This window comes from Eleginops maclovinus, chromosome 10, assembly GCF_036324505.1.
Source record: "Eleginops maclovinus isolate JMC-PN-2008 ecotype Puerto Natales chromosome 10, JC_Emac_rtc_rv5, whole genome shotgun sequence".
Lineage (NCBI taxonomy): Eukaryota > Metazoa > Chordata > Actinopteri > Perciformes > Eleginopidae > Eleginops > Eleginops maclovinus.
Genome location: NC_086358.1, coordinates 648740 through 676655, shown reverse-complemented (window position 1 = coordinate 676655; position 27916 = coordinate 648740). Strand labels below are relative to the sequence as shown.

The following is a 27916-nucleotide window of genomic DNA, read 5'->3' as shown; positions in this document are numbered from 1 at the left end:
GATTATATTGTATTATATTAAAGATTATTATATTAAAGATTATTATATTAAAGATTATTATATTAAAGATTATTTTATTAAATTTTATTATATTAAAGATTATTAAAGATTATTATATTATATTTTATTAAAGATTATTAAATTAAAGATTATTATATTAAAGATGATTATATTGTATTATATAAAGATTATTATATTAAAGATTATTATATTAAAGATTATTATATTAAAGATTATTATATTAAAGATTATTATATTAAGATTATTAATTTTATTATATTAAAGATTATTATATTAAAGATTATTAAATTAAAGATTATTATATTAAAGATTATTATATTGTATTATATTAAAGATTATTATATTAAAGATTATTATATTAAAGATTATTATATTTTATTATATTAAAGATTATTATATTAAAGATTATTAAATTTTATTAAATTAAAGATTATTATATTAAAGATGATTATATTGTATTATATTAAAGATTATTATATTAAAGATTATTATATTAAAGATTATTATATTAAAGATTATTATATTAAAGATTATTATATTAAAGATTATTATATTTTATTATATTAAAGATTATTATATCAAAGATTATTATATTAAGATTATTATATTAAAGATTATTATATTAAAGATTATTATATTAAAGATTATTATATTAAAGATTATTATATTAAAGATTATTATATTTTATTATATTAAAGATTATTATATTATATTTTATTAAAGATTATTATATTATATTTTATTAAAGATTATTAAAGATTATTATATTTTATTTTATTAAAGATTATTATATTTTATTTTATTAAAGATTATTATATTTTATTATATTAAAGATTATTATATTAAAGATTATTATATTAAAGATTATTATATTAAAGATGATTATATTAAAGATGATTATATTATATTAAATTAAAGATTATTGTATTAAAGATTATTATATTAAAGATTATTATATTAAAGATTATTATATTAAAGATTATTGTATTAAAGATGATTATATTATATTATATTAAAGATTATTATATTATATTTTATTAAAGATTATTATATTATATTTTATTAAAGATTATTAAAGATTATTATATTTTATTTTATTAAAGATTATTATATTTTATTATATTAAAGATTATTATATTAAAGATTATTATATTAAAGATTATTATATTAAAGATTATTATATTAAAGATTATTATATTAAAGATTATTATATTAAAGATTATTATATTAAAGATTATTATATTAAAGATGATTATATTATATTAAATTAAAGATTATTGTATTAAAGATTATTATATTAAAGATGATTATATTATATTAAATTAAAGATTATTGTATTAAAGATTATTATATTAAAGATGATTATATTTTATTAAATTAAAGATTATTATATTAAAGATTATTATATTTTATTATATTAAAGATTATTGTATTAAAGATGATTATATTATATTTTATTAAAGATTATTTTATTAAAGATTATTTTATTAAAGATTATTTTATTAAAGATTATTTTATTAAAGATGATTATATTTTATTGTATTTTGTTGTATTTTGTTGTATTTTGTTGTATAGAGTATTGCTCATTTATTATAGTAATATTATTACTTTTTATAACAACAGTTTTGACATCATTTTAAATTATTTGATTTTTTTTTCCTTTAATGTTGAAATGAATATTTTCTCCAGAGAAATAAAATAAACTCCACTTGACATTCATGCATTTGAAATGATAAAACTATAATGTAATGTGTATAACTCTAAAGCAGTGATACACACTGAGAGTACTTTGGGGAGGGGGTTTAGGGTCCAGTACTTCTTCTCTCTGATTATTGTATATTAATTCTGTGTTTTTATCCCCGTTATAACTGTGCCGTTATGCTGAGCAGCACGCACACACACACACACACACACACACACACACACACACACACACACACACACACACACACACACACACACACACACACACACACACACACACACACACACAGGCTGCAGCTGCTGTTTTGAGATAATATAATACAACAGGCGGAGAATATTCCTCCTGCAGAGACACACACTGAGAGTCTGATGAGGAGGGGGGGCAACCATCAAAACATTACGCAATGAACACAGAGACACACAACACATGCAGAGAGACAGCACTGGAGCAAGACGCACAAAGAGACTCAGACTGACACAAACGCAGGTAAAAAGACAGAGGAGACATTTAACAACTACAAAGAGACACAACCTGCATTCAAGGAATGCAAACACATGCACAACAAATACAAAGACAACAAAGGACAACAAGACACACAATGGATCCAGAGAGACGCAGGACTGCAAGACGTGCAAAGACTGCAACAAGACGCAAAAAGACAATTCAAGATGCAAGAAGACAATGCAAGACACAAGGAGACACAAGCAAGACGCAAGAAGACAATGCAAGATGCAAGAAGACAATGCAAGACGCAAGAAGACAATGCAAGACGCAAGAAGACAATGCAAGACACAAGAAGACAATGCAAGAGCCAAGAAGACAATGCAAGACACAAGAAGACAATACAAGACGCAAGAAGACAATGCAAGACACAAGAAGACTATGCAAAAAGACAAGCAAGACACAAGAAGACAATACAAGACCCAAGTAGACAATACAAGACCCAAGAAGACTATGCAAGAACACAAGCAAGACACAAAAAGACAATGCAAGACCCAAGAAGACAATACAAGACACAAGAAGACTATGCAAGACACAAGAAGACACATGCAAGACGCAAGAAGGACACATGCAAGACACAAGAAGACAATGCAAGACACAAGAAGACAATGCAAGACGCAAGAATACAATTGCAAGACACAAGAAGACAATGCAAGACCCAAGAAGACAATGCAAGACACTAGAAGACAATGCAAGATGCAAGAAGACAATACAAGACGCAAGAAGACAATGCAAGACCCAAAAAGACACAAGCAAGACACTAGAAGACAATGTAAGACCCAAGAAGACAATGCAAGACACTAGAAGGACAATGCAAGATGCAAGAAGACAATACAAGACGCAAGAAGACAATGCAAGACGCAAGAAGACACATGCAAGACACAAGAAGACAATACAAGACGCAAGAAGACAATGCAAGACGCAAGAAGACACATGCAAAGACACAAGAAGACAATACAAGACACAAGAAGACAATGCAAGATGCAAGAAGACAATGCAAGACACAAGAAGACAATGCAAGAGCACTAGAAGACAATGCAAGACACAAGAAGACAATGCAAGACCCAAGAAGACACATGCAAGACGCAAGAAGACAATGCAAGACACAAGAAGACAATGCAAGACACAAGAAGACAATGCAAGATGCAAGAAGACAATGCAAGACCCAAGAAGACAATGCAAGACGCCAAGAAGACACATGCAAGACACAAGAAGACAATGCAAGACACAAGAAGACAATGCAAGACACAAGAAGACAATGCAAGACACAAGAAGACAATGCAAGACCCAAGAAGACAGTGCAACACGACCCCAAAATAACCATTAGAAGTTGTACAAGACATCAAGGGAGACGTAGGATAGAAACAAGACATGCAAAGACTCCTAAGAAACAACTACACCTGTAAAAAAGGAGGGGTTTGTGACCTGGTGAGGGAGGGGAGTGAGGGAGGGGAGTGAGGGAGGGGAGTGAGGGAGCAGTTGACATGGAGCTATGAATGTTCAGAGAGAGGTCCTGGGAGCAGGTCACTGATATTTATATTTATATGTTTCTCTGTGTGTTTGCATCCCAGGGTCGTCTGTACTACGTCCGGGTGTTGGCCTACAACATGAGGGGGTGGGGGCCTCCAGCCGGATCATCACCCCCTTCTGCTGCTCCGTCCAGTGAGTCTGCATCACCGTCAGGACCCTCTTTATCCTCATTACACTCCAGGCTGCACACCGAAGCTACTCTGTGTTATAGAGCTAATGTCTGCTGTTATCTGTCTTTTAAAGTATCTTAACGTGTGTGTGTGTGTGTGTGTGTGTGTAGACTGGAGGGAGTGTGAGGGCCAGGGTCCCCGCAGGAGGGGCCACATCGAGGTGATGGAGAGGCTGCTGCAGCAGGTCCGAGCGACACACACACACTACTGCTGCACAGGTGAGGAATAGGAATTTAAGAAATGTTGCTGGAAATAAATTCAATTTAAAAAAAGATAAAAAAGAAGTAAATAAAAATAACAAATAGGTTAAAATATTATATATATAATAATATATATATATATATATATATATATATATATATATAATAATATATATATATATATATTATTATATATATAATAATATATATATTATTATATATAATAATATATATATTATTATATATAATAATATATATATATATATATTATTATATATATATATATATATAATAATATATATATTATTATATATAATAATATATATATATATATATTATTATATATGATTAAACCGCCGCTGGTTTAATTAATTGTACTTCCACTAATGCACTCGGTGTTGCATATAATATGGATGTTTCAGATAATATACTGGCTTTGATAAACAACCTGATTCTGTCAGGTTCAGGTTCATGAGCGGTATAAAGCCTCAGGAGTTCAGCTCACTGTTTCTGTCAGAGAATCAAGAGCTTCAGAAACCCGCCCCCGCCTCAGCACGGGGGGGGGGGGAGTTAAATATAAAGACTCCTGCGCTCTGAGTGACAGGAAGCTGTGATTCACGTCTTCAGAGGAGACAGGAAATAGCTGTTGACGTTATACAGTATAATGCTAATAGGAGTGTGTGTGTGTGTGTGTGTGTGTGTGTGTGGTGTACTTGTTGGTAATTGGTTAACGGTCAATTAGTCGCAGTTTGAGGACGCCATGGTTTCTGAGATTGGCATCACAGAGAAAGAGAGAGAGAGTCAGACAGATGGCATCATGGGAGACTGAGTGACCCCACTGACCTGTACACACACACACGCACACACACATGCACACACACACACACACCCACACACACACACAGTGGAAAACAACAATCAGTCCACTAATGGATAATAATCCCAAAAACAAAAGAATAAGCGTATTCTAAAGGACTACATTTCCTCCTCTTCTTCTTCGGTGGTGCCAGACTCGTCGAAGCTGCAGAACCCCAGCAGGAAGCAGTCTGTCTCCCGGAGTCTAAAGCACCTCTTCAACTCCTCCAACAAGTTTGTGAAGACACTGAAGAGGTGAGTGAAACTCCTCTCCTGCGACACCCCCCACACAACCCCACTCTGACCTCACTGTCTTTCCCATGATGCACCTGTGCAGGGGCGTGTACCTGGCGGCTGTGATCCACCATAAGGATAGCCTGCTGGTGACGGCGGAGGACCAGATCCCCATCGTGGAGGTGGACGACTCCTACAGCAGCTCCCTGATGCAGGACTTCCTCTGGTTCACCAAGGTCCTCATTAAGACCCTCATTAAGACCCTCATTAAGACCCTCATTAAGGTCCTCATGAAGACCCTCATGAAGACCCTCATTAAGGTCCTCATGAAGACCCTCATTAAGACCCTCATTAAGACCCTCCTCTTATAGCAACTGATTTTTGGTCAGATATTTAAAGTGACATTTCTCAGGTGGGATGGAGCTGTGAACGACTTACTGTCACTTCCTCTCAGGTGTGAAGCGCCTGCTGATTTACTGACGTTTCTAAATCTTTGTGTGTGTGTGTGTGTGTGTGTGTGTGTGTGTGTGTGTGTGTGTGTGTGTGTGTGTGTGTGTGTGTGTGTGTGTGTGATTGTGTGTGCGTGTGCGCAGCTCTCCTGTATGTGGGAGGATGTGCGCTGGTTGAGGCAGAGCATGTCTGTCTCCACGTCGTCGTCCTCCACGCTGCAGGCCCGACACAAGATGCTGACCGCCGCCGGACAGATGCAGGTGAACACACACACACACACACACACACACACACACACACACACACACACACACACACACACACACACACACACACACACACACACACACACACATACAGACGCACACACACACACACACACACACACACACGTAAACCCTGAGGGTAGGACTAAAACTCTGCAAGCTGAAAATGGAAAATGTTAATACTCGGACATTTCATTTAAAACGTCCGTTCAGTTTAATTGTAATAAATAAAAGTCATGATAATAATGGAATACAATCTGAAACCCTATAATGATGCAGTGTGTGTGTGTTCCTGTTTAGAACCTCCTGGGGACACACAACCTGGGCCGGGTGCACTACGAGCCCATCAAGGATCGCCACGGTAACGTGCTGCTGGTGACGACGCGCGAGGCCGACAGCACGCACACGCTCTGCGGCGGGAAGTGGACGCCCGTCAGCAAGCTACAGAGCCAGAGGAAGTCTCTGTCGACGCCCGAGGAGCCGTACGCCCTTGACATCCTCATCATCACCATCCAGGTGAGGGGACCGTGTGTCCGTCCTCTCTAACGTCCGTGTTCACCTGTGTTCCTCCTCCTCCTCTGAAGATGGAGCGTGTGTTTCAGGACATCATGGCGTACCAGCGGCGCGGGGCCCTGCGGCTGACCCCCGGGCTGTACCTGGGCTTCCTCAAGCTAAGCAGCTCTGTGGACCAGATCAGAGTCCTGGTGTCGCAGAGAAGCCCCAACATGCTGTGCCACACACGGGTCCGAGACAACGGCAACGTGTCCAGGTAAACACACACACACACACACACACACACACACACACACACACACACACACACACACACACACACACACACACCGTTTGTGAAAAGCTGTGGTTTATTAACATATCATATTAAACTCCTCAAATCTGTGGAGAGAGAGCTGCACCTCTCAGATCAGCTGTGTGTGTGTGTGTGTGTGTGTGTGTGTGTGTGTGTGTGTGTGTGTGTGTGTGTGTGTGTGTGTGTGTCAGGGAGGAGTGGGAGTGGATCCAGGCGCTGGCGGCTGCAGGTGAGAGGAGCGAGGAAACAGAGTCACGTCCTGAGAGCAACGCCCCCTTACTGTACTACGAGCTGCAGACCTCCATCAAAGCTCTGCTGAAGCACCTGAACCTACCTCTGCAGCAGGTACACAGACACCTGAACCTACCTCTTCAGCAGGTACACACACACCTGAACCTACCTCTGCAGCAGGTACACACACACCTGAACCTACCTCTGCAGCAGGTACACACACACCTGAACCTACCTCTGCCGCAGGTACACACACACCTGAACTTACTCTGCAGCAGGTACACACACACCTGAACCTACCTCTGCAGCAGGTACACACACACCTGAACCTACCTCTGCAGCAGGTACACACACACCTGAACCTACCTCTGCAGCAGGTACACACACACCTGAACCTACCTCTGCAGCAGGTACACACACACCTGAACCTACCTCTGCAGCAGGTACACACACACCTGAACCTACCTCTGCCGCAGGTACACACACACCTGAACTTACTCTGCAGCAGGTACACACACACCTGAACCTACCTCTGCAGCAGGTACACACACACCTGAACCTACCTCTGCCGCAGGTACACAGACACCTGAACCTACCTCTGCAACAGGTACACAGACACCTGAACCTACCTCTGCAGCAGGTACACACACACCTGAACCTACCTCTGCAGCAGGTACACACACACCTGAACCTACCTCTGCAGCAGGTACACACACACCTGAACCTACCTCTGCAGCAGGTACACACACACCTGAACCTACCTCTGCAGCAGGTACACACACACCTGAACCTACCTCTGCAGCAGGGTACACACACACCTGAACCTACCTCTGCAGCAGGTACACTCACACCTGAACCTACCTCTGCAGCAGGGTACAACATTTCACTTTTTTCTGAAAAAGTTTTCCTCATAATATAAAAAATCTGATTTACAGTGAAAATGTTTTCTGAGTTTGTGGATTATCATTCTGTAGCAGAAAGATTCTCTCTTCAGTTCAGCTTTAAATCAGTAGAGCCAGTTAGTGATTATATACCGTTTGTATTCTATCCACTGTATGTATAATCTAATGTGGTGTGTGTGTGTGTGTTGTGTGTGTGTGTGTGTGTGTGTGTAGTCCCGCCTCCTGCGCCTGTACTCCCAGGAGGTGGTGGAGCTCGGTCACGGCGTCTCCTTCCTGCTCCTCCTGCCGGCCGCCGACGACGTCTGCTCGGCCCCCGGACAATCGAACGCCTACACCCCCTGTCCGGCTTCCTGCACCTCCCCCTGCAGATGTTTGAGCTCGGTGAGCACACACACACACACACACACACACACACACACACACACACACACACACACACACACACGTCACAAATCATCCTTACATACTTTATTACATGCTTTTCTCTCCCGTTTTTTTCAAGCAGAATTATTGAAAGTAACCCTGATCTGTGATTTCAGCCTCGTTTTGTATATTTGTGTGTATTTTTACTCCTCTACTAACTTTATAAGACGTAATATTTTTGCTCTGTGTTAAAATACGTTTTTGGACAATTGTTTGACATCTGATGAAAATAAGTCTGAAGAGAAAAGGATTAGTGATACATAAATAATCAAATTCAGTTCAAAGTAAAAGAAATAATACAAATACTTCTGTGTTCCTGAGAAATGTATCAAAGTTCAATTTGAAGTGAAACAACAAACAAGTTGGAGTACTGAAAACAGTGGGACCTTTCTAAAAGTCGAAATTTAGAACATTTTCGAAAATTTTCAGGAAAAAGTTTGACTTTGCAGAAAGGCATTATCTAGGATCTAGATGATGCCTTTCTGGAAGTCCAAACAAACAAACATTTCTAAAGCAGGTAAAATGCAAACCACACATTAATGCAGCTGCATGCAGGACACACACACACACACACACACACACACACACACACACACACACACACACACACACACACACACACACACACACACACACACCTCTGTCTGCATAGCGGCATTAAATCAGTCTGCAGGCTCCAACAGGACGGCCTCTCTGTAGACCCCCCCCCCACACACACACATATAAACACACACACAAGAATGTGTGTCAATAACACCATACACACTGCACAATACTCTGTCTTTGTACACACACACACACACACACACCTCCAGCTGCTGCTTGCTCAGGAACGCTCTCACACTCCTCCAGAGTTCGGCTGGTTATCCTCCAGGTTTTTAATGGTTGTTGTCCAGTGTTCCCAGCAGACTCTCCAGATAAACCCTTCTCTGTCTCCCATCAGTCCACTTCTGCACGTACAAGGAGAAGTTCATCAGTCTGTACTGCCGCCTGTCCTCCGTGCTGGACCTGGACGCTCTGATTACCCAGCAGGCATTGCGGGAGGCCATCACCGACAGCGAGGTGTCCTCCGCCAAACAGAGACACCAGCTGATCCTGGACTACATCCAGGTGAGGACCACACTCAGGCTCCAACAGGACGGCCTCTCTGTAGACCACCCCCCCCCCCCACACACACACACACACACACACACACACACACACACTCAGCAGGAGTCTCTCAGGCTCATTTTAATAATAATTCAAACAAAGCAATCCCTGCGTTACTGATGCCCCCCCCCCCTGCAGCAGCTGGACGAGGTGCGGCGGGACCTCCGGTGGATCACCGATGCTCTGCAGTTCGCTCGGTACCGGCAGCCCCGTGGCGGCGTCCCCGTCTCCGTCCTCGTGGACGCCAACGCTCCCCCCCGACAGCGAGCAGAAGACCGACTCCACCTCCTCCAACAACGACTTCATGCCCACGCCCTCCCCCTCCCCCGAGCCCCGCCGCAGGAAGCCCCCCAGCGGTGAGGAGATCCCCCCGCAGTCTGTGAGTGGATGTGTGGACGGGTGTTTATTAATGTCCTGTCTCTCAGACTCCCTGCTGGGCTCCGATGAGGACGGGTCCTCCGAAGTCTTCCTCCCGACCGACAGCGACTACGACTCCAGCGACGCCCTGAGCCCCCGGGAGCTGGACCTGCTCTACTCCCCTCCCCAGGATCTGTCGCAGCAGGCCTTGCACTCGCTGGGCGGCAGCGCCCCAGACGTGCTGCAGATCCACGAGCTCAGGTCTGTAGGCTTAATGACCCCCCCCCCAGGTAAACCTGATCAGGGACTCATTAATGCTCTCTCTCTCAGGTACAGCGTCTGCCCCCCCTCAGACCTCCTTCTCTCCTCTGAGGTGAAGGACCCCCCCCTGTCCTCCACCTTCTTCCCTCTCTCCCCCTCTCCATCAAAAGACTCCCCTCTCTCCCCCTTTCTCCCCATGTCCCACCCCCTCTCTCCGGGTCTCTCGGACACTACCCGGATCCTGGAGGACCTCTCCCTCTCTCCTCCCCCTCTGAGACCTCTCTGTAACCCCCCCTCCAAACGAAAGCTCCTCTCCCGGAGCCAGCGGGGGGGTGCATACTTCAACTCTCCGCGCTGGCTCCGGGGTGAGGAAGGGGGGTCTCTCTCCGAGGGGGTGTACACCCAGCAGCCGGACCTCCCCGCTCCCGCTGACTCCCCCACCTTCGTGAGCCACGCCTCCTGTGTTCTGGAGAGCCGAAGGGGGAGGCAGCGGGGGGGAGGAAGGCCCCACGTACGACGCATCTTTGTGGAGCCGGCGAGGGGGGAGGAGAGGGGGGAGGCAACGGGGGTGTCGGTGGTGGTGGAGGAGGAGGGAGGCACACAGGAAGTGGATTCTGACGACCAGACGAACGCCCAGGTGTCGGAGATTCTGAGCAGCTCGCTGTGACGAAGCAGGTGAGTGGGGTGGGGGGGGGGGGGTAATAATTTAGACAATAGCTTTTTTTAATGTCCAAATTTGGAGGATAAGGTCCACATTCATAAAAGTCCCAAAGTGAAATCCTGAGGAAAGTGAAACTGTGAATGAGCTTTCTTTAGTTAAAATGATTCCATGCAGAGACGTGTTACACCTTTAAAGAGTGCAACTCAGATTCCTCTCTCTCTTTCTCTCTGTTTCACAGCGCCCCCCCCCATCAGCTCTCCACAGATTGTAAACTGAATAAAGTTGCTGGTTCAACTCCGCCTCACGGACCCACGGCTTCGACTGTTACAGAAACAATCAATGCAAGGAGACGGACCCCCCCGCTCCTCCTGACGGACACTTTGCACCCTGACCAAAACCTGCCGGTGGATTCACTGAACACGCTAAGGCACCGTTAACGTGTTTATTATTGAAGTATCTCTGGATCCGTGGCATGGACTGTGCTCTGCCTGTGTGTTTGTGTTCTGCTGCATCTGTTCACTGTAGTTTCAATGGGGGGGGGGGGGGTATTGAATGGGCCCCTGGAGCTGTCATTGAATGTTTCCTGTTGGAATCATACGACCACGCAGAGGCTGAATGTGATGCCAAACACACTCCTCAATAACCAGCATCACATCAATGAGGGACTCAAAACCAGTCCAGAGACAAATACCCCACGAGAGGAACTAAAACCAGTCAAAGGGACTCAAAACAACCAAGAACAGAAGCAGGAATAATAGAGACATGACTCCTCAGATATTCAAAAAAGACTCCAAACCACGACAGAGACTGAAGACAAGGACCAAAGCCACTAGAGAGGGACCACAGACACTAGAAGAGACCAGAAGAGACTCCAAACCACGACAGAGACTGAAGACAAGGACTAAAGCCACTAGAGAGGGACCACAGACACTAGAAGAGACCAGAAGAGACTCCAAACCACGACAGAGACTGAAGACAAGGACCAAAGCCACTAGAGAGGGACCACAGACACTAGAAGAGACCAGAAGAGACTCCAAACCACGACAGAGACTGAAGACAAGGACTAAAGCCACTAGAGAGGGACCACAGACACTGGAAGAGACCAGAAGAGACTCCAAACCACGACAGAGACTGAAGACAAGGACTAAAGCCACTAGAGAGGGACCACAGACACTAGAAGAGACCAGAAGAGACTCCAAACCACTACAGAACCACTAAGAAGAGAGACAGAGACACTAGAGGGAGATGCAGAAAGAGGACAAAAATAGTACAGATTGCCTATAAACAGGGGTGGGGTTGGGGGGGCTTTTACCCCTCTGCCCGGGGGCCCACTGTCCTTGACTCCGTGCACAGGTCTGATGTTTAAAGACATGGTAAATCTGTACGGGTCCCGCCTCAGTGACACTCCGAACCTTAAAGTATTTTTGTATTCTATCAGCGGATTATTTTGTGGGCATGAAGTATTTTGTATCTGTCGTTTATCGTCCAGTTTGTGCCTCGGCTGGTTCTGCATGGGGGGGTCAGAGGTCAGGGGAAGGGGTCGGTGCTTCAGTGTCTGTTTTCTGGCGTGGCACCGACACGTATGCACAAGTCTCCGAGAGAGTTCCTGTTTGCACATCACGGAATAAAAGCTCAGGCGTTCCCTGGGGCAGCTCCGCCCCGTTAGGAGACACCTCCAGGTCCAGTTCCCCCCTCACTACAGGTCCAGTTCCCCCCTCCCTACAGGTCCAGTTCCCCCCTCACTACAGGTCCAGTTCCCCCCTCACTACAGGTCCAGTTCCCCCCTCACCACAGCATCAGTCCTGCAGGCGCCTCTAGAGTTCCTTTACCTCCTTTCTGTAACCAGAACCGGCCCTTGTGCCTCACTATTTGGGCATTGATTATGCACTGTTGTGATTGATATGGCACTGCACTGCTATTGGCCAGCGCTCCAACACACTGTCCGTGATAGGCTCACTTCTTTTAGTTTCCAGGACTAAAGGATGCTTGTGTCCATCATGCCTGTACCTAAATAGGAGAAAGGGCATTTGTTTGTTCTGCACCTTTGGTATTTAATATGTTGCTCAGAGAAATGAATCTTGTTTAAGTTTTTTAATCCAGAAATTGATTTTTTTTTATATTCCTTTGAGTGTTGATAATGAAACCCAGCTTTAAATCAAACTGACGGAGCGGGAACAGAGACACGTTAATATTCTAAACCGTTTATCTGAGTCGATGTTTGGACTCGTCTGTTGACGCTTTTATTCTGAAATGTTAGCACTTCCTGTTTCCAAACGGCTCCGAAACTGTTTGTAATGTTTGTGCATGTATTTATTTTGTTACCCAGACTGAGACTCTGTATATTTGTGCATCTCTATGATCCTCACGTTATTTATTTCAGATGTTTTTATGGCTCCGTGTTGCTGTGCGTTTTGCATCATGAGTGGATGTGTTTGCAGAAGTGAAATAAAGCGTCTCATGTTGGATGTTGTGCACTTAATTGGAGTGCTGTGTTTGATCCGACTGCAGAGGGGAAGTGACGGCGCTTCCTTCACATGTTATCTGCATGAAGGTTTCAACACGCCGCATCACATAGGTAGTTCAACTGCAGCGGCAACGAGGAGGGGGAATAACCCGAGAACTCCTCAGACTTCTCTGAGAAAAAAACTCACATTTGAAATGTATCCCTGCCACGCCTGGTGCATTCTGGGTATTGTAGTCCACTCTGCTGAGGAGATGTTACCTGAAGAACGTGGTGAGTTATCGGCATCATTTTTCTGTAGAGCTGAACCTGCTGGGATGTTTCAGGCACAACAGCTGGGAGCCAGAGGAGAACATCCTGGACCCCCGACTGCTGGCAGCTTTCCACAAGAGGTGTGTGTGTGTGTGTGTGTGTGTGTGTGTGTGTGTGTGTGTGTGTGTGTGTGTGTGTGTGTGTGTGTGTGTGTGTGTGTGTGTGTGTGTGTGTCGCCCGCCCTCTGCCCCCCCGCAGCGCTCTCTGTAATGGAGCGTCTAAATGTTTAAATTGCTGCGTTTCTTCTCGGCCATCAGGAGAAATCTCACAAACACCACCCTCTTTTTTTTTTAATCTGTCGGGCCGAAGTCTCGATCTGTTTGTGTTGCATGCTGGGAGGCCGTCAGATTCAGCCAGAAGATTAAAACCTCACAGAGAAAGTCAAAGAGACGTGAGATTTAAAACATGTGGAAAACCAGGCAAACGGCTTTGAAGATAACCCACCGGGACGTGATGCCGCCAAGGTCTTCAAGTAAACATCTGGTTCACTGCCAGAGAATGTGCCTCTGCGTTTAGAAGCACAACAATCAGCATCCCAGGTAGAAGAGATTTGAAAACAAGTCCTGTAAGAACCGGAGTTCTGCCAAGTCAACGCCATATATCACATTGAGAAATAATGCACGTGATCCAACAGAAATGGGTCGTATCCCAACGCTGTTATTCAGATCCACTCCAAATGTGTATGGTGTCTGTTATAGTCCATGCTCCATATTTCCACCAAATTTCATAAAAGTTGGACCAACAACAATGGGTCGTATCCCAACACCATGATCCGGATCCTCTCCAAACTTGTATGGTTTCTTTATTAGTCTGTGATTCATATTTCCACCACATTTCATGGAAGTTGGACCAGCAGTTTTTCCTTAAACCTCCCGACAGACTGACAAACAAACCAAAAACTCGACCTCCTGTGGTAGAACGTACTGAAATATTCAAGAAGCACAGAGTAATGAATGCCTGAAAACCTTTAGGGAGGTAGTAAGTATGTTGTTATTATTGAGGCCTTCGGCAGGTTGAAATGAGCAATTTATGACCAGTTCTATTGTGTAAATGTTCCCTCATGAGGTCCAGTGACCCAGTCCCTCTTGTCTCTGTTTGTTCTGAGGTGAAACCCGGAGTCTCGTCTTGATTTACTGTAAAGATATTTCTCCTGCTTGTTGCTGCACAGACTGTGGTGCCTTCAGGGCTCGGCGGTGAGTTTCCCCGGACCCTGAACGCCCCGCAGAGCGTGACCTGCACTAAACGCTGATATGGAAGTGACGGATGAAAGGTTAACAAAGAGACAGGAAGTCTTATCTCACTTCCTGTCTCAGAGATATGACGGTTTAACGGAGAATTAGCAGCAAGGTTTCTGACCGCAGACGGGATGGGGGGGTTATAACTGAGGAGCATTGATGTCCACGTGTGAAGACTTCCTGCAGAGAGGGTGTTTGAATATCGTTGATTATGAGTTATTCAGCATGCAAAATGATCTTCAGATGAAAACACTCAAACTGTAAATAAACCTCCAGGTCAACATCCTCCAAACATCTGGACTGGAAATCAAAACAAGAGGATATCAAATACAGAGCAAGTCCTGTCTCATTCTAAAGGCTCAGTGATAAGACTCTTAACCCTAAAGAGGGGGCTCCTCGTTCAGGTCCTGTCTCCTCTGAGGATCCTTTACTCTCCTCAGAGTTTCCCCAAAGAATTATCATAAATTCATGATTTCAATTTCAAGCTTTAGAAATGTTGGTTTTTATCTCTGATTTTTCACATTGAGAGTTTGCCCCCCCTCCCCCTCCCCCTCCCCCCTCCCCCTCCCCGCATTTCTTTATTTTATTTCTTAATTTATCCCAGAAATAGTTTCTTAGAAATGCTAATCCATCATTCAAATAGTATGCGTTAAAATAACTTACAGCTTTAGCTCTGTAGTCTGCAGGACCCTCCCAGAGACCCTCACTGAGACCCTCCAGAGACCCTCCCAGAGACCCTCACTGAGACCCTCCCAGAGACCCTAAGCTGTTTGTCTAGACCCCCTCCTCCTCTCTGCTAGTTCATTTACTGTGAGTCAGAGATGGGGAGGGAGTTTCTGAGCGCGCGCCCCCCCCCCCCCCCTCCCCCCCTTGCTGGAGGTCCCTCTGCACACAGAGAGGCTTCAGTCCGGCTGAGAGACATGAGAGACAGCAGCGACCTGCGGGGCTCCCAGCCCCCCCACCGGGACCCCTGAGCCTCTCTGCAGCAGGAGCCGGGACACTCATCAGAACCAGACTTTAATGAGGACCCTCTCTCTCTGACCCGGGCTGTGTTTGGTGACGTTGGTGCGTAATTACGCGCAGGTCTTGGAGACTCCCCGCGCGGTTTCCCGCAGGATTATTCTTGTCCGCTGCTCAGATGGAGACCTCCCTCCCGGTGCTGCTGGTCCTGGTTCTGTCTCTGGGGTCCCGGATAGAGGAGACCATGTGTCAGCACTTCTTCCTGCTGCGGCCCAGCGACGCGCTGCCCGTCGTGGATCTGAAGGAGGACCCGGATCCGGTGCTGGACCCACGGGAGAAGGACCTGAACGAGACGGAGCTCCGCAGCGCACTGGGCAGCCACTTCGACCCGCAGAGCATGTCCCTGTCCCCCCCGGGGGAGGACCAAGGGGGGAAGGAGGATCCGCTTCCCAAAGAGCTCCAGGACCTGGATCTGGATCCGGGCCGGAAGCAGAAGAAGAAGCTGCGGCGGCGGCTACAGTTGCTGTTGGCTCGCACCCGCTGCCCGCTCGTGCACGTGTGGACCGACCTGGGCACGCGGTTCTGGCCGCGGTACGTGCGCGTGGGCAGCTGCCACAGACAGAGCTCGTGCTCAGTGCCGGGGGGCATGTTCTGCAGACCCACTCGCTCCTCTAGCCTCACCGTGCTGCGGTGGCGCTGTGTCACCCGGAGGGGGGGGCTCCGGTGCGCGTGGATCCCCGTGAACTACCCCGTCATATCCGAGTGCAAGTGCAAGTGCCCCCCCTGAGGACAGACTGTGTAAAAAAAGACTTCTATATTTTATTTTTATAAACCCCCCCCTGTACATTGTATTATTATCTTCATGTTTCCCATTTGTGTAGATCTGCAGTGATGGGCAAGTGACTTCCAGCATGTAATCCAGTACATGTTCCTGATTCCTGTCTTCTTACAGTGATAAGGGACATTACATCATCACTGTCTCTGAACTGTGATGCGTTACTCTACTCTGAGTTACTCTGAGTCACTCTCACCAGAATAACCTCTACAGTTTGTCTTTAAATGCTAACATGTAGTTTACTGCAGCTCAGTAATTAAAGCTCTCTATCTGGCAGTACATGCTGAACATGAGGGAAGAGCTAGAGGTTAAACTGCTGCTCCGTTTCAGTGGGCTGGATAATATGTGATACCGGTACCGTGACGTCTCTGTGTGTCATTAATAACATGTGAGTGGAGCCTCTGCACGGCCCTGTGACCTGCTGGATAGGAACCAGTCTCTATGCAGCGTTAGCTCACCTGGTCATTGGTGTGTTAGCGGGGATTTGGCTGACAAGCTTTCTAAAAGCTGGAGATTCCACAGAGGACAGAGGCTGCAGATCTTCAACACTCTGCCACGAGGCTCTGAAGGTCTCAGGGTTCAGCAGCAGACCCAGAGAGAGAGACCTTCTGTTGCTTTGGCCTGCAGCTCTGCATCATGAGCCTGCAGCTCTGCATGGTGAGCCTGCAGCCCTGCATTGTGAGCCTGCATCTCTGCATGGTGAGCCTGCAGCTCTGCATGGTGAATCTGTTCCTGCAGCCCTCTGAACCAATAGGAAACCGGCTCACTGAGTTACTATTCTACCTGCAGTTGTTTCTCTGGTGTCGGAATGTCTCGTGATGTTTGTGAGTTCTTAGAAACTAAACACCACATCATTTAAAATGTGCTGTAACTGTTACTGAGAGGTAACAGGTATTATGTTACCCACACTTCAGAAGTACTGCGTTATATTACTGCGTTACAGCAACAAGTAACACATTACTGTAACTCCGGTACTTATGTAACATGTTACACCCAACTCTGGATCACTGTCATCTATTTATAACTTTATTGGGAATATCCAACTTACTGAAATATTGGAATCCATTTGAAAGTTGACTTGGGTTAGTAACTCCCCAGCTCTGGTTAAAGTCAATAAAAGAAACTCTTTTATTTGAATGATAGTCGTTTGTTCTGATTCTGAGAGTTCTTTACTTTGGACAGAACTCTGTGTGATGTCAGTATTTTTATATAATCTACTTTTTTTTTCTGCTGATATTTATACTGAAGGATTCTGAATGTTAAATACAGACTGAAAAATATGAATGAGTTGAATCAGAATTCATCTTCAGAATATATTCATCTGTAAAATAAAAAGAGCTTTAAAAACAGAATCTGTTGGTTCATTTATTCTGAATTTATAGAGTATTTCATTTGAGATGTAAACACTACATTACCCACAATCCTCAGCTGCGGGTTCAGTGGGGGGGGGGGACCCTTTAGAATGAATCTCCAAAAAATGATTTAAAATCTGAAACTTTGTCACTTAGTTTAAAGCCCTCTGATTGGACAGTTCCTACAGAAATGCATCCTGGGAGTCGTAGTTCACGTCTCTCAGGATTTAAGTCATCAGGCTTCGTACCTCTGTACAGAAACATTATCTTTGTAAATGATTATTTGGTTGAAGGTTGAATTCCGGCAGATAAAGAGGCGGTTTTTAATCTGTTTTCTGTCCTGTTGTGTAAGTCTCTCAGTGAGAGGCTGCTGTCCTGCTCTCTGAAGACTCCGCATCCTGCTGCTTCTGTAAGTCTCTCAGTGAGAGGCTGGTGTCCTTCTCTCTGAAGACTATGCATCCTGCTGCTTCTGTAAGTCTCTCAGTGAGAGGCTGGTGTCCTTCTCTCTGAAGACTATGCATCCTGCTGCTTCTGTAAGTCTCTCAGTGAGAGGCTGGTGTCCTGCTCTCTGAAGACTCCACATCCTGCTGCTTCTGTAAGTCTCTCAGTGAGAGGCTGGTGTCCTTCTCTCTGAAGACTATGCATCCTGCTGCTTCTGTAAGTCTCTCAGTGAGAGGCTGGTGTCCTGCTCTCTGAAGACTATGCATAATAAGAAATATGAATAATATTTATTATTAATAATAAAACATTTCTGGATTTTTCAAAAAGACTAAAAGAGGAAATTAAAGCCTTTTAATCAGAAAGTGCAGAGACTCCCTCACCTGTCCGACAGAGACACCTGCTGGGGACACCTGCTGGGGACACCTCTCTGGAGCAAGAACTAAAACACCAAACTCCTTATACAAATAATAATCTGCATCTAGGAATTGCATTTTCATCTGACTGGTTTCCTACGAACCAAACTCTGTTCCTAAGATCAGGAACATTAATACAATATTATGGGATATTTCTAGAACTGGCACTTTATTCCCTTGTTTGCAGTTTTTAGTTTAATGTTCACACTCTTTAAAGGGTTCCCTCTGCTGTAGTTTGTTCAATGGGTTTTTGGGCATATACTTCCGAAACATGATGACATCACTATGAAACATTCCCGCTCCTATTGGGTAATGGTCCTACACATCGTACGTGATAGGCTAAGGGGCAGGACCTCTCTGAACTGGACCAATCACAACAGCAGCAGATAGAGAGGAACGGGGCGACTCGTCTGCGGCTCCTCTTGTACTTTATACTTTATTTGAAATACCTTGAAAATGGCAGAGAGGCACACAGGCTACGAGACTCTGAAGCCAACACGAGCACCAGATAGATATCAGACAGGAAACATATTTACAAAAATAAATTAACACATATTCCAAGAGACGGTGACGGGTATTAAAATGGTATAAAACGGGTCGAGGGAATGTCAGCGTGGATCTGAGCGTAGTGCAAGGAATACTGTCCGGAACACCATGATCACATTCAGCCAGCTTTGGTCCAAGGAGAACTGAACCGGACTCCACTCTCCGTGTGGACGTGCTGCACCGAGCTCAGATTTACAACCGGTCCAGAGACACGTTCAGCCAATCAGACAGTTAGTGAACGAGCGTCGGTGGGGGGGGGCTCGATAAGACGGAGGAACCCGAGGCACTGGAGGGTGGTGAATCCATCCATCTGTAGTGAAACCCCTTCACTCCTCAGAGAGACAGTCTGCTGATCCAGCAGGTGTTACGCACAGGTTCAATGGACGGTAAGAAGTGTGACTGTAAATCTCCTCTGCGTTGCCTATAGAGGATTAAAGCTGCCATTATAATAAATATAGAAATCTAAATCATCAAAGTAGATTTGCAGGTAAATTCAAAACAAAAGAATTCAAATGTTTTTTTTATTTGAATATTTTTATGTTTTATTTCCCAAGTTATTATTTTCTTTTTACTTTTTTCCAAAACTAATTATTTCTCAATTTATTCCTTCATTTAATTCTTGACATTAAAGGCAATGGTTTGATTTTACAGCCTTTTATTTTTAATTAACCTGCACATTTTGGGGCTAATTGAAGTTTTAATTAAGCATTATGTCTAATTTAATTAATGACTGTTGGATTATAATGACAGCTTAAGTCCCACATGTGTTTCTGGGCTTATTATTGGATGTAGCAGTCACATGATCCATCAGAGGAGAGTTCCTATGAAGACTGTTTTAATATGAAGTGTGAACAGGGTTTCTGTACGGAAGCCCGGAAGGACAAACGGATTTCTAAATGATTATATCTGCTGTGTTTAGGAATTAAAAACCTTTTTCAATCGATCAACAAAAATATTCTTAAAAATGTAGAACTTTTAACATTTGAAATATTTTTGGGGGAATTTGGAAAAAAATATCCTGTTTTCTTTTTGACCTGAAAAACATACATTTTAGCACCGGTTCAAACAGAGCAGTTCAATAATAAACGAATGTGGAAATTAAACTCCATCAGACTCAACGTTTATCAGCAGACCGTCTTGTTGTCCCTCAGGGCTTCCGTACTTCCACAAATACTCTCTCTCTCCTCTCCTCCGGATCTCTCCTCCCTGTTTTCTTCTGACTGAGTCAATGTCACAACCCACAGAACTGTTCAGACAGGAAGTCCCTCCCCCTGTGACAGGCAGTGATAGTGACCCCCCCCCTCAGGCGCTCAGCGAGCTGAAGAACCCCTCGCTGGTGGGCGACTCCTTCACCGTCACTGTGATGAAGTTGGCTGTGACGTCGGTGACGCAGACCTGCTCCAGGAGGCTCCGCTCCGGCCGCCAGTCCGTCTCCGTGTCCGACCCGGCTGCCACGTCGTCCCCGAGGCTGGGCCGGCTGATGGCGGGGAACATGGCGGCGCTGTCTGGCTCCGAGTCGCTGCTGCTCTCGTCCGAGTCCCCGGTGCTGAGCTCGTTCAGACTGCGGGTCTGAGCGCCGCGAGCCGAGCCCGTCTGACCGTCTGCCAGCTCCTCCCGTAGCCGCGCCGCCTCCACGCCGCCCGCCGCCCGCTGCACCTTGATTCCACCTCCTTTCCCCACGGCGCCGCTCCGCAGGCTGGCTCTGCTACCGCCCTGCAGGCCGCTGCCGGACACCGCCTTCCCGACGCTCTGAAACAGAAAGACGACGAATGAGACTCTGAACTACTTCCTGTTCACAGAACTACTTCCTGTATCGTGCTGTAACTCTGACCCGGACGCTCTGCAGGTTGAGGGCCCTCAGGTTCAGCGCCTGATTGGCTCGCTCCCTGGGCGTGGTCGTTGCCTTGGAGACGCTCAGCTGTTTGTGCTGCAGGGCGTCCGGCCGGCGGAGGCTCAGCGCCCCCCCGAACCCCCCGTGGACCCCCATCTTCACCGCTTTCAGGTCTGAGTTCTTGCTGGGACGGCTGTAGGAGGAGGAGGAGGAGGAGGACGAGGTCCACAGCGAAGCTTTGGAGGAGGCGAAGGAGGGCTGCGAGGAGGCGGCCTCCTCCCGGCTGCGGCCTAGCCCGGTGTAGGTGAAGCTGGCCGGCTGTAGGGGCTTCTTCACGCCAGGGGGGCGGAGCACCTGGTGGCGAGGGGGGGGAGGAGGAGGAGCAGGTAGAGGAGGAGACGCAGGAGGAAGTCTGGACTTGGCCTGCCTCAGCGCTCGGACGTCCGGGTGCAGCGGCTTCCTCCCTCGCTTCTTCTTGGGCGGGTCCGGTTTGGAGAGGAGGATCTGGGGCCGCTTCACGGGGCCCGGCTGCAGGCGGGGGGCCGGACGGGGCTTCTTAGAGGAGTCCTCTTCATCCTCTGAGGAGGAGGAGGAGGAGGAAGGCGAGGAGGAGAGGCCGGAGCAAGAGGAGGACGAGGAGCGGCCATCTTTAGTGAGGGCGGGAACCGGCTGTGGAGAGGAGGAGAAACATCAGTTCTGAGGAGGAGGAGGAGGAGGAGGAAGAAGAGGAGGGGGAGGAGGAGGAGAAGGAAGAAGAGGAGGAGGAGGAGAAACATCAGTTCTGAGGAGGAGGAGGAGGAGGAGGAGGAGGAGGAGGAGGAGGAGGAGAGAGGAGAAACATCAGTTCTGAGGAGGAGGAGGAGGAGGAGGAGGAGGAGGAGGAAGAAGAGGAGGGGGGGGAGGAGGAGGAACATCAGTTCTGAGGAGGAGGAGGAGGAGGAGGAGGAGGAGGATGAAGAGAGAGGAAAAGAGAGGAAGAGGAGAGAGGAGAAACATCACTTCTGAGGAGGAGGAGGAGGAGGAGGAAAGGAGGAAGGAGAGAGAGGAGAAACATCAGTTCTGAGGAGGAAGAGGAGGAGGAGGAGAGGAGGGGGGGGGAGGAGGAGGAACATCAGTTCTGAGGAGGAGGAGGAGGAGGAGGAGGAAGAAGAGGAGGGGGGGAAGGAGGAGAAACATCACTTCTGAGGAGGAGGAGGAGGAGGAGGAGGAAAGGAGGAAGGAGAGAGAGGAGAAACATCAGTTCTGAGGAGGAAGAGGAGGAGGAGGAGAGGAGGGGAAAAGGAGGGGAGGAGGGGAGTTACCAAGATCTTCCGCGGCCGGCCTCTCGGTCTCTTCCCTTTGGTCTGGAACAGAAGCTCCTTCTCCTGTTCTCTGGACAGAAACAGAAAGACCTTTCAATATAAGACACACACACACACACACACACACACACACACACACACACACACACACACACACACACACACACACACACACACACACACACACACACACACACACACACACACACACACCTCTTGTGGAAAGCTGCCAGCAGTCGGGGGTCCAGGATGTTCTCCTCTGGCTCCCAGCTGTTGTGCCTGAAACATCCCAGCAGGGTCAGCTCTACAGACGCTACTGATTCTGATTATTGACACAGATCAATAAAGATCTGGACTGCTGGTCCTCTGCATGCTGGCTCTACGGTTACCCTGTTTTATCTGGTACTTTACCACACTGGTATTACTCTACTGGTATACTGGGAATAATAGCTGCAGGATTTATGTCCAAATGCATGAAAGTAAACATTGATGCATGTGACCCAGTAGAGCCAGCAGGAGCTGGTACTGGCATGCTGGGTGGCTGCAGGAACAGCATGAACGATATGCAGTTTAAAACTAGTATACATGTATGCATTGACCCAGTGCAGCCTGTAGAAGTTATACTGGTATATTTGGTAGAACAGCTGCAAGAATAATCAAAGTATTTAACAATAAAAACAAACATCTTGTACCAGTTTCCACGGATGCATTTGTCCCAGTATAGCCTGCAGAAGCCAGTACTGGTATGCTGGGTATAACAGCTGCAGGAATAATGCTCGTATTTGAGAATGTGCATGAAATAAACAACGTGTTTCCAGAATAAACTCAGTGTGAGTGTGTGTGACCAAGTGCATCCTGCACAGCTGTGTGTGTGTGTCGGGCTTACTGTAGATATTTACTGTGTTATTTTATCATGTTTATACTTTATCCCTCCTTCTAAAATCTGTTTCCCTGCCTTTACATGTCTTTTCACATGCCCCAATCCTGCAGTGAGAGGTGAACACAGCCTCTGAAACCCCGCTCATTGTTTGGGGCCAGTTCTCCATGTTATGTGCTGTTAGCATGTCGGTGGCTAACGGTTAGCTACTCACTTTGAGGACCACCCTCTCCATTTCACCAGGTATTCACACTTCCCCTGCAGACACAAACACACACACGTTAGGGGACACGTTGGGGGAGAGAAGCGAGCACCCCCCGGAGCCCTTCTGCGCGCGGTAAGCTTACCTTTCTCGGCCGTTTGCTCAGGATGCATTCCGCATCAAAGACCTGGCCCACTGTGACCCCCTCCATTATCCACTGCGCGCTTTGTACCCTCCCCGGACACCGTAGCTCCGTTACTGTCTATCGTCGCATTTGTTATCTTTTTATTGGACCTTCCCCGGACACCGTAGACCCGCTGCCGTCTCATGTTGCAGTCATTACCTTTTCATTTGGGGACAGAACGTTTATTAAGCTGTGCAAAGTTAAAACCCCGTCATTACACATTTATAAACACCTTAACCTTTTTATGGTACCCTCACTGGACACCGTAGCCCCGTTACTGTTTCACATTGATTAGAACAGATTACTTTATTGAACCCAATTTGGGAAATGTTTCTGTTGCAGCAGCATAGAAACAAGGCAATATAGTGACAATACAATCAACTAAAAAATATATACATTTGTGACAAAAAGTTTACAGAAAATATGAACACAAACTAAATATAAAGCAGGGTGTAATACAATGAGTGTGAGAGCCTTTTTATTATGGGATGCTTACAGTATTAGTTGATTTATGATGAGCAAAACACTCATATCTCTCAACATATGATACTATAATATTCGCCATTCATTTTGAAAACTTAAAAACAGACCTTGGAAATAATCATTTCATTATTTTAGCAAAAATATTTCATCCACAAATGTCTCTTTCTCATAATGTCTTTTGTTGTTTTGGTTTTCTGTTTTCTGTTCAGAATGTTTTGAATGACAGAAATGAGCACAGGTTTTGTGTTTTTCTCCAGGTTGAGATGAGGACTCACATGTTAGATCTAGAGGAGGAGAGAGACTGAAGAACAGGGTGACAGCTATAGGAAGGGAGCGGGGTATTGCAGGATTGTTGGGGGGGTTAGGTTCAAGGGGTTTCATTTCGATACGTACAGGTTTAATCTAAAGAATGTAGCATTGTTTTTTCCTGTCATTTAATCATTTAAAGCAGGTGGCAGCACGCGCCTGTAACCGCTGGCCTGCAGCCGTAGAAGAAGAAGAGGGAGAGGATGTGCGCGGAACCTTCGTGCTTGCATCTAAAGGGGGACCTGATTAAGGGTTGCACTCGTCTTATGTATGTTATGCCTGTGCGGCTATCAGCTGTTATAACAGAGGACTCATCTTCCTGAGGTAAAGTTTAATATGAATTATAACTAAATATCAAATATTAGAATGCGGTTCTGTTCAGGATCAGCTGGGCTAGTGAACCTGAGAGTGCTGCAGGTCAGAGGGGTGAACCTACTCTTTATTTTACAGTTACAGCTTCTTTAAGCACTCTCAGTTCATCTACACATCCTCTGTAATATGGATTTGACTCCTTTTATAACCGTGTTTCAGGTTAATGTTGAAAGCTTAAGTTAAAAAGCTCACGGACCTCGTTTAAAAACTGGAGGATTTAAGATTTGAATGAGTTTTAATAAAATCTCACACAGTAAAATATAACTGAGGATATTTTTGATGAATTGGCATCGTTTATTCTGGAATTCGGCATGTATTTGATCCACTTAGTAATAATTAAAATGCTGTTTTTAAGTAGTTTCACTCCTAATAAATTGTCGTTTGAATGACACAAATCCAATGTTATTCGTCATGCTAACTTGCTGTAATTATTCTAAAAATACTATAATAAATATATCTTGCATTATAGCTTTAACAACTTGTTTAATCACTATCTGTGAAATTAGACATGAGCTTTAATGTGGATTGACTGTATGACCTTTTTAAAGCTAACAAACCTCGTTTAAAAACTGGAGGATTTAGGATTATAATGGGTTTTAACAAAATCAGACACACATTAAAATATTAATGAGGATATGTTATTAATTGACATGGTTCGTTAGTGAATTCGGCAAACATTTATCCATTAAATAATCATTTAAATGCTTTTAAAATAGTTTCACTTCAGGGACCATCGATATTTTACAGCTTGAATGAAAAGTCTATTATTTGTCATGCCTCCACGCTCACCTGCTCTCCTCATCAACCTTTAATCAAAGATTGATCTATTTTTATTATAATTCTGTTACTAAACATGTTGAAAGCTCAGTGACGTTTTTAAAGTTTGACGGACTGAATATTATAACGGCTTTAATATTAATAACATTACATTTATTCCCCCCCAGGTGTGTTGTCCCCCCAGTCTCCCCCATGCTGTTCCAGCTGCTGCGCACCCCCCTCTGCGGCTCCCCTGCAGTGTTCTCTGGATGCGTCCGGTCACTGCGCTGCACCCCCTGCAGGACACTGCTGCACAAACCCCCCCCTCAGAGCCGGGGCCTGAAGACCCGAAGTAAGAAGACCCGGAGCCAGGAAGAGGAGTGGAGGAGCCGGAACAGAACGCTGCTGACCTACATCGCTGCCGCCGGCGTGGGGATGATCGGCCTATCGTACGCCGCCGTGCCGCTGTACCGGCTGTACTGTCAGGTGGGTGGGACTTCCTGTTCCTGATGGAACTGTGTGGTGTTGTTGTTGTTGATGTTGATGATGTTGATGTCCCTTTAGGCGACGGGTCTGGGCGGCACAGCAGTGGCGGGGCACGACGCGGACCAGGTGGAGACAATGGAGCCGGTGAAGGACCGGATCCTGAAGATCACCTTCAACGCCGACACGCACGCCAGCATGCAGTGGAACTTCAGACCGCAGCAGAGCGAGATCTACGTGAGACTCTGTTCCTGCAAACACGACAACACGCTAACATGCCAACACGCTAACAAGTCAGAGAACTGTACGAGTGTGCAGGTCTAAGTCAGACAGAGCCTCCAACACTCAGTTTTCTTATCTTATCTGTAACAGAGTGCATTACGTAATATATAAACTGCGGTCCTGTTCCTGCAGGTGGTTCCCGGTGAGACGGCACTGGCGTTCTACCGGGCGAAGAACCCGACCAACAAACCCATCATCGGGATCTCCACCTACAACGTGGTGCCCTACGACGCGGGGCAGTACTTCAACAAGATCCAGGTGCTGAGACCTAGAGAGTATAAGTATATACAAGTAGCATAATGTGCAAAAACTGAAGTATAAATGCGTAGTGCTGTGCAGCTCATTAGTGACTGCACCCCCTGATTATACAGAACCAGGATCCTGGGACATTTTAGCAACCTAAAGGTAGAAAAATCTGACTGAATGCGTCAAAAGCCTGTACAGAATGTCTGATAGAGAATAACATACATTCAGATCCCTGTACAGAAGGGTGTTTGTTCTCCCCCTCATCCTCTCATTTAACTCGTGTGAAAGCCACACACCATGATCAAACTGATCTTCCTCCATCTGTCCCTGAACGCCTCCTAACCCCCCCCCCCCCGATACTCCCCCTCAGTGTTTCTGCTTCGAGGAGCAGCGTCTGAACCCCCACGAGGAGGTGGACATGCCCGTGTTCTTCTACATCGACCCCGAGTTCGACGAGGACCCGAGGATGGCCCGAGTGGACACCATCACGCTGTCCTACACCTTCTTCGAGGCCAAGGAGGGGCAGAAACTCCCCCTGCCCGGATACAGCTACAGCTGAGGGGGGGTCCTGAATCAGGAACATTGTCCTGGACTAATCTCAGACCGAGAAGAAAGCAATATCAAAGACTCTCTGTGTGCTTTTATTCTGAAATGCAGCCACTAAAAGGACTTTTATTCTGAAAAACCACAGGTCTTTAGATTGAAACAAAAAGAATTCATGAATTAAAGTTTCACTGTTCCATTCATTCATTTGATCTGATTTGCCCGGCACAAAGGCAGCATTAAATATAATAGTAACCATCAGAAATAACAACAACCCCTCCTGGGTCTTGTGCAGCGGGGTGGGGCAGAGACCCCTGAAAGGCCTCGTCTCATGTTGCTGAGAGACGTGGACCCTGGAAGACCCCTGCAGATGTTTGTTTGTGTTTACCTGAGAGACTGTAAATAAATATAGATCATTAAGAGCATGAAGATGAATCATTCAATTATAAAACTGAAAATAAACGTCTGAGCAGATTACACATTCTGCTCGTGTTCAGGATCCATGAAGGCTCCCTTTCAGAACCTGACTCTCAGAACCTGACTTTTTCAGAACCTGACTCTCAGAACCTGACTTTTTCAGAACCTGACTTTTTCAGAACCTGACTTTTTCAGAACCTGACTTTCAGAACCTGACTTTTTCAGAACCTGACTTTTTCAGAACCTGACTTTCAGAACCTGACTTTTTCAGAACCTGACTTTCAGAACCTGACTTTTTCAGAACCTGACTTTTTCAGAACCTGACTTTCAGAACCTGACTTTTTCAGAACCTGA

The 27916-nt window shown here is 45.5% G+C and overlaps 4 protein-coding genes across 5 annotated transcripts in view; 3 read left to right on the top strand and 1 right to left on the bottom strand.

Moving 5' to 3' along the window:
- The window catches only part of ankfn1a (ankyrin repeat and fibronectin type III domain containing 1a), a 52913-nt gene extending 39724 nt beyond the window's left edge, over positions 1-13189 (top strand). Inside the window, 16 exon segments of the mRNA XM_063892484.1 lie at positions 3799-3889; positions 4038-4145; positions 5138-5237; positions 5320-5452; positions 5810-5926; positions 6233-6448; positions 6535-6701; positions 6932-7085; positions 8087-8210; positions 8213-8254; positions 9240-9406; positions 9584-9697; positions 9699-9801; positions 9871-10063; positions 10133-10738; positions 10963-13189. Of these exon segments, the coding sequence (XP_063748554.1) occupies positions 3799-3889; positions 4038-4145; positions 5138-5237; positions 5320-5452; positions 5810-5926; positions 6233-6448; positions 6535-6701; positions 6932-7085; positions 8087-8210; positions 8213-8254; positions 9240-9406; positions 9584-9697; positions 9699-9801; positions 9871-10063; positions 10133-10730 (2427 nt within the window). The 3' untranslated portion in view covers positions 10731-10738; positions 10963-13189.
- A 2301-nt stretch (positions 13190-15490) lies between these two features.
- On the top strand, positions 15491-17068 carry nog3 (noggin 3). The gene has a single exon (XM_063893610.1). It carries the CDS (start codon positions 15871-15873, stop codon positions 16477-16479), a length of 609 nt encoding a protein of 202 aa, XP_063749680.1. The 5' UTR covers positions 15491-15870; the 3' UTR covers positions 16480-17068.
- A 2071-nt stretch (positions 17069-19139) lies between these two features.
- On the bottom strand, positions 19140-25756 carry LOC134870886 (chromobox protein homolog 2-like). Of its 2 annotated transcripts, XM_063893386.1 has the most exons (6): positions 23636-25756; positions 23503-23546; positions 22625-22690; positions 22412-22481; positions 21111-21779; positions 19140-21028 (listed from the first exon to the last, which is right to left on the bottom strand). In XM_063893386.1, exons 1-6 carry the CDS (start codon positions 23699-23701, stop codon positions 20582-20584), a joined length of 1362 nt encoding a protein of 453 aa, XP_063749456.1. In that variant the 5' UTR covers positions 23702-25756; the 3' UTR covers positions 19140-20581. The 2 variants fall into 2 exon arrangements, with proteins under 2 accessions (XP_063749456.1, XP_063749457.1); XM_063893387.1 differs by lacking the exon at positions 22625-22690.
- Positions 24669-27570, top strand: LOC134870888 (cytochrome c oxidase assembly protein COX11, mitochondrial). The gene is made up of 5 exons (XM_063893391.1): positions 24669-24787; positions 25780-26077; positions 26156-26311; positions 26489-26614; positions 26973-27570. The coding sequence occupies exons 2-5, from the start codon at positions 25805-25807 to the stop codon at positions 27159-27161; spliced, it is 744 nt and encodes a 247-aa protein (XP_063749461.1). The 5' UTR covers positions 24669-24787; positions 25780-25804; the 3' UTR covers positions 27162-27570.
- The last annotated feature ends 346 nt before the right edge of the window (positions 27571-27916 follow it).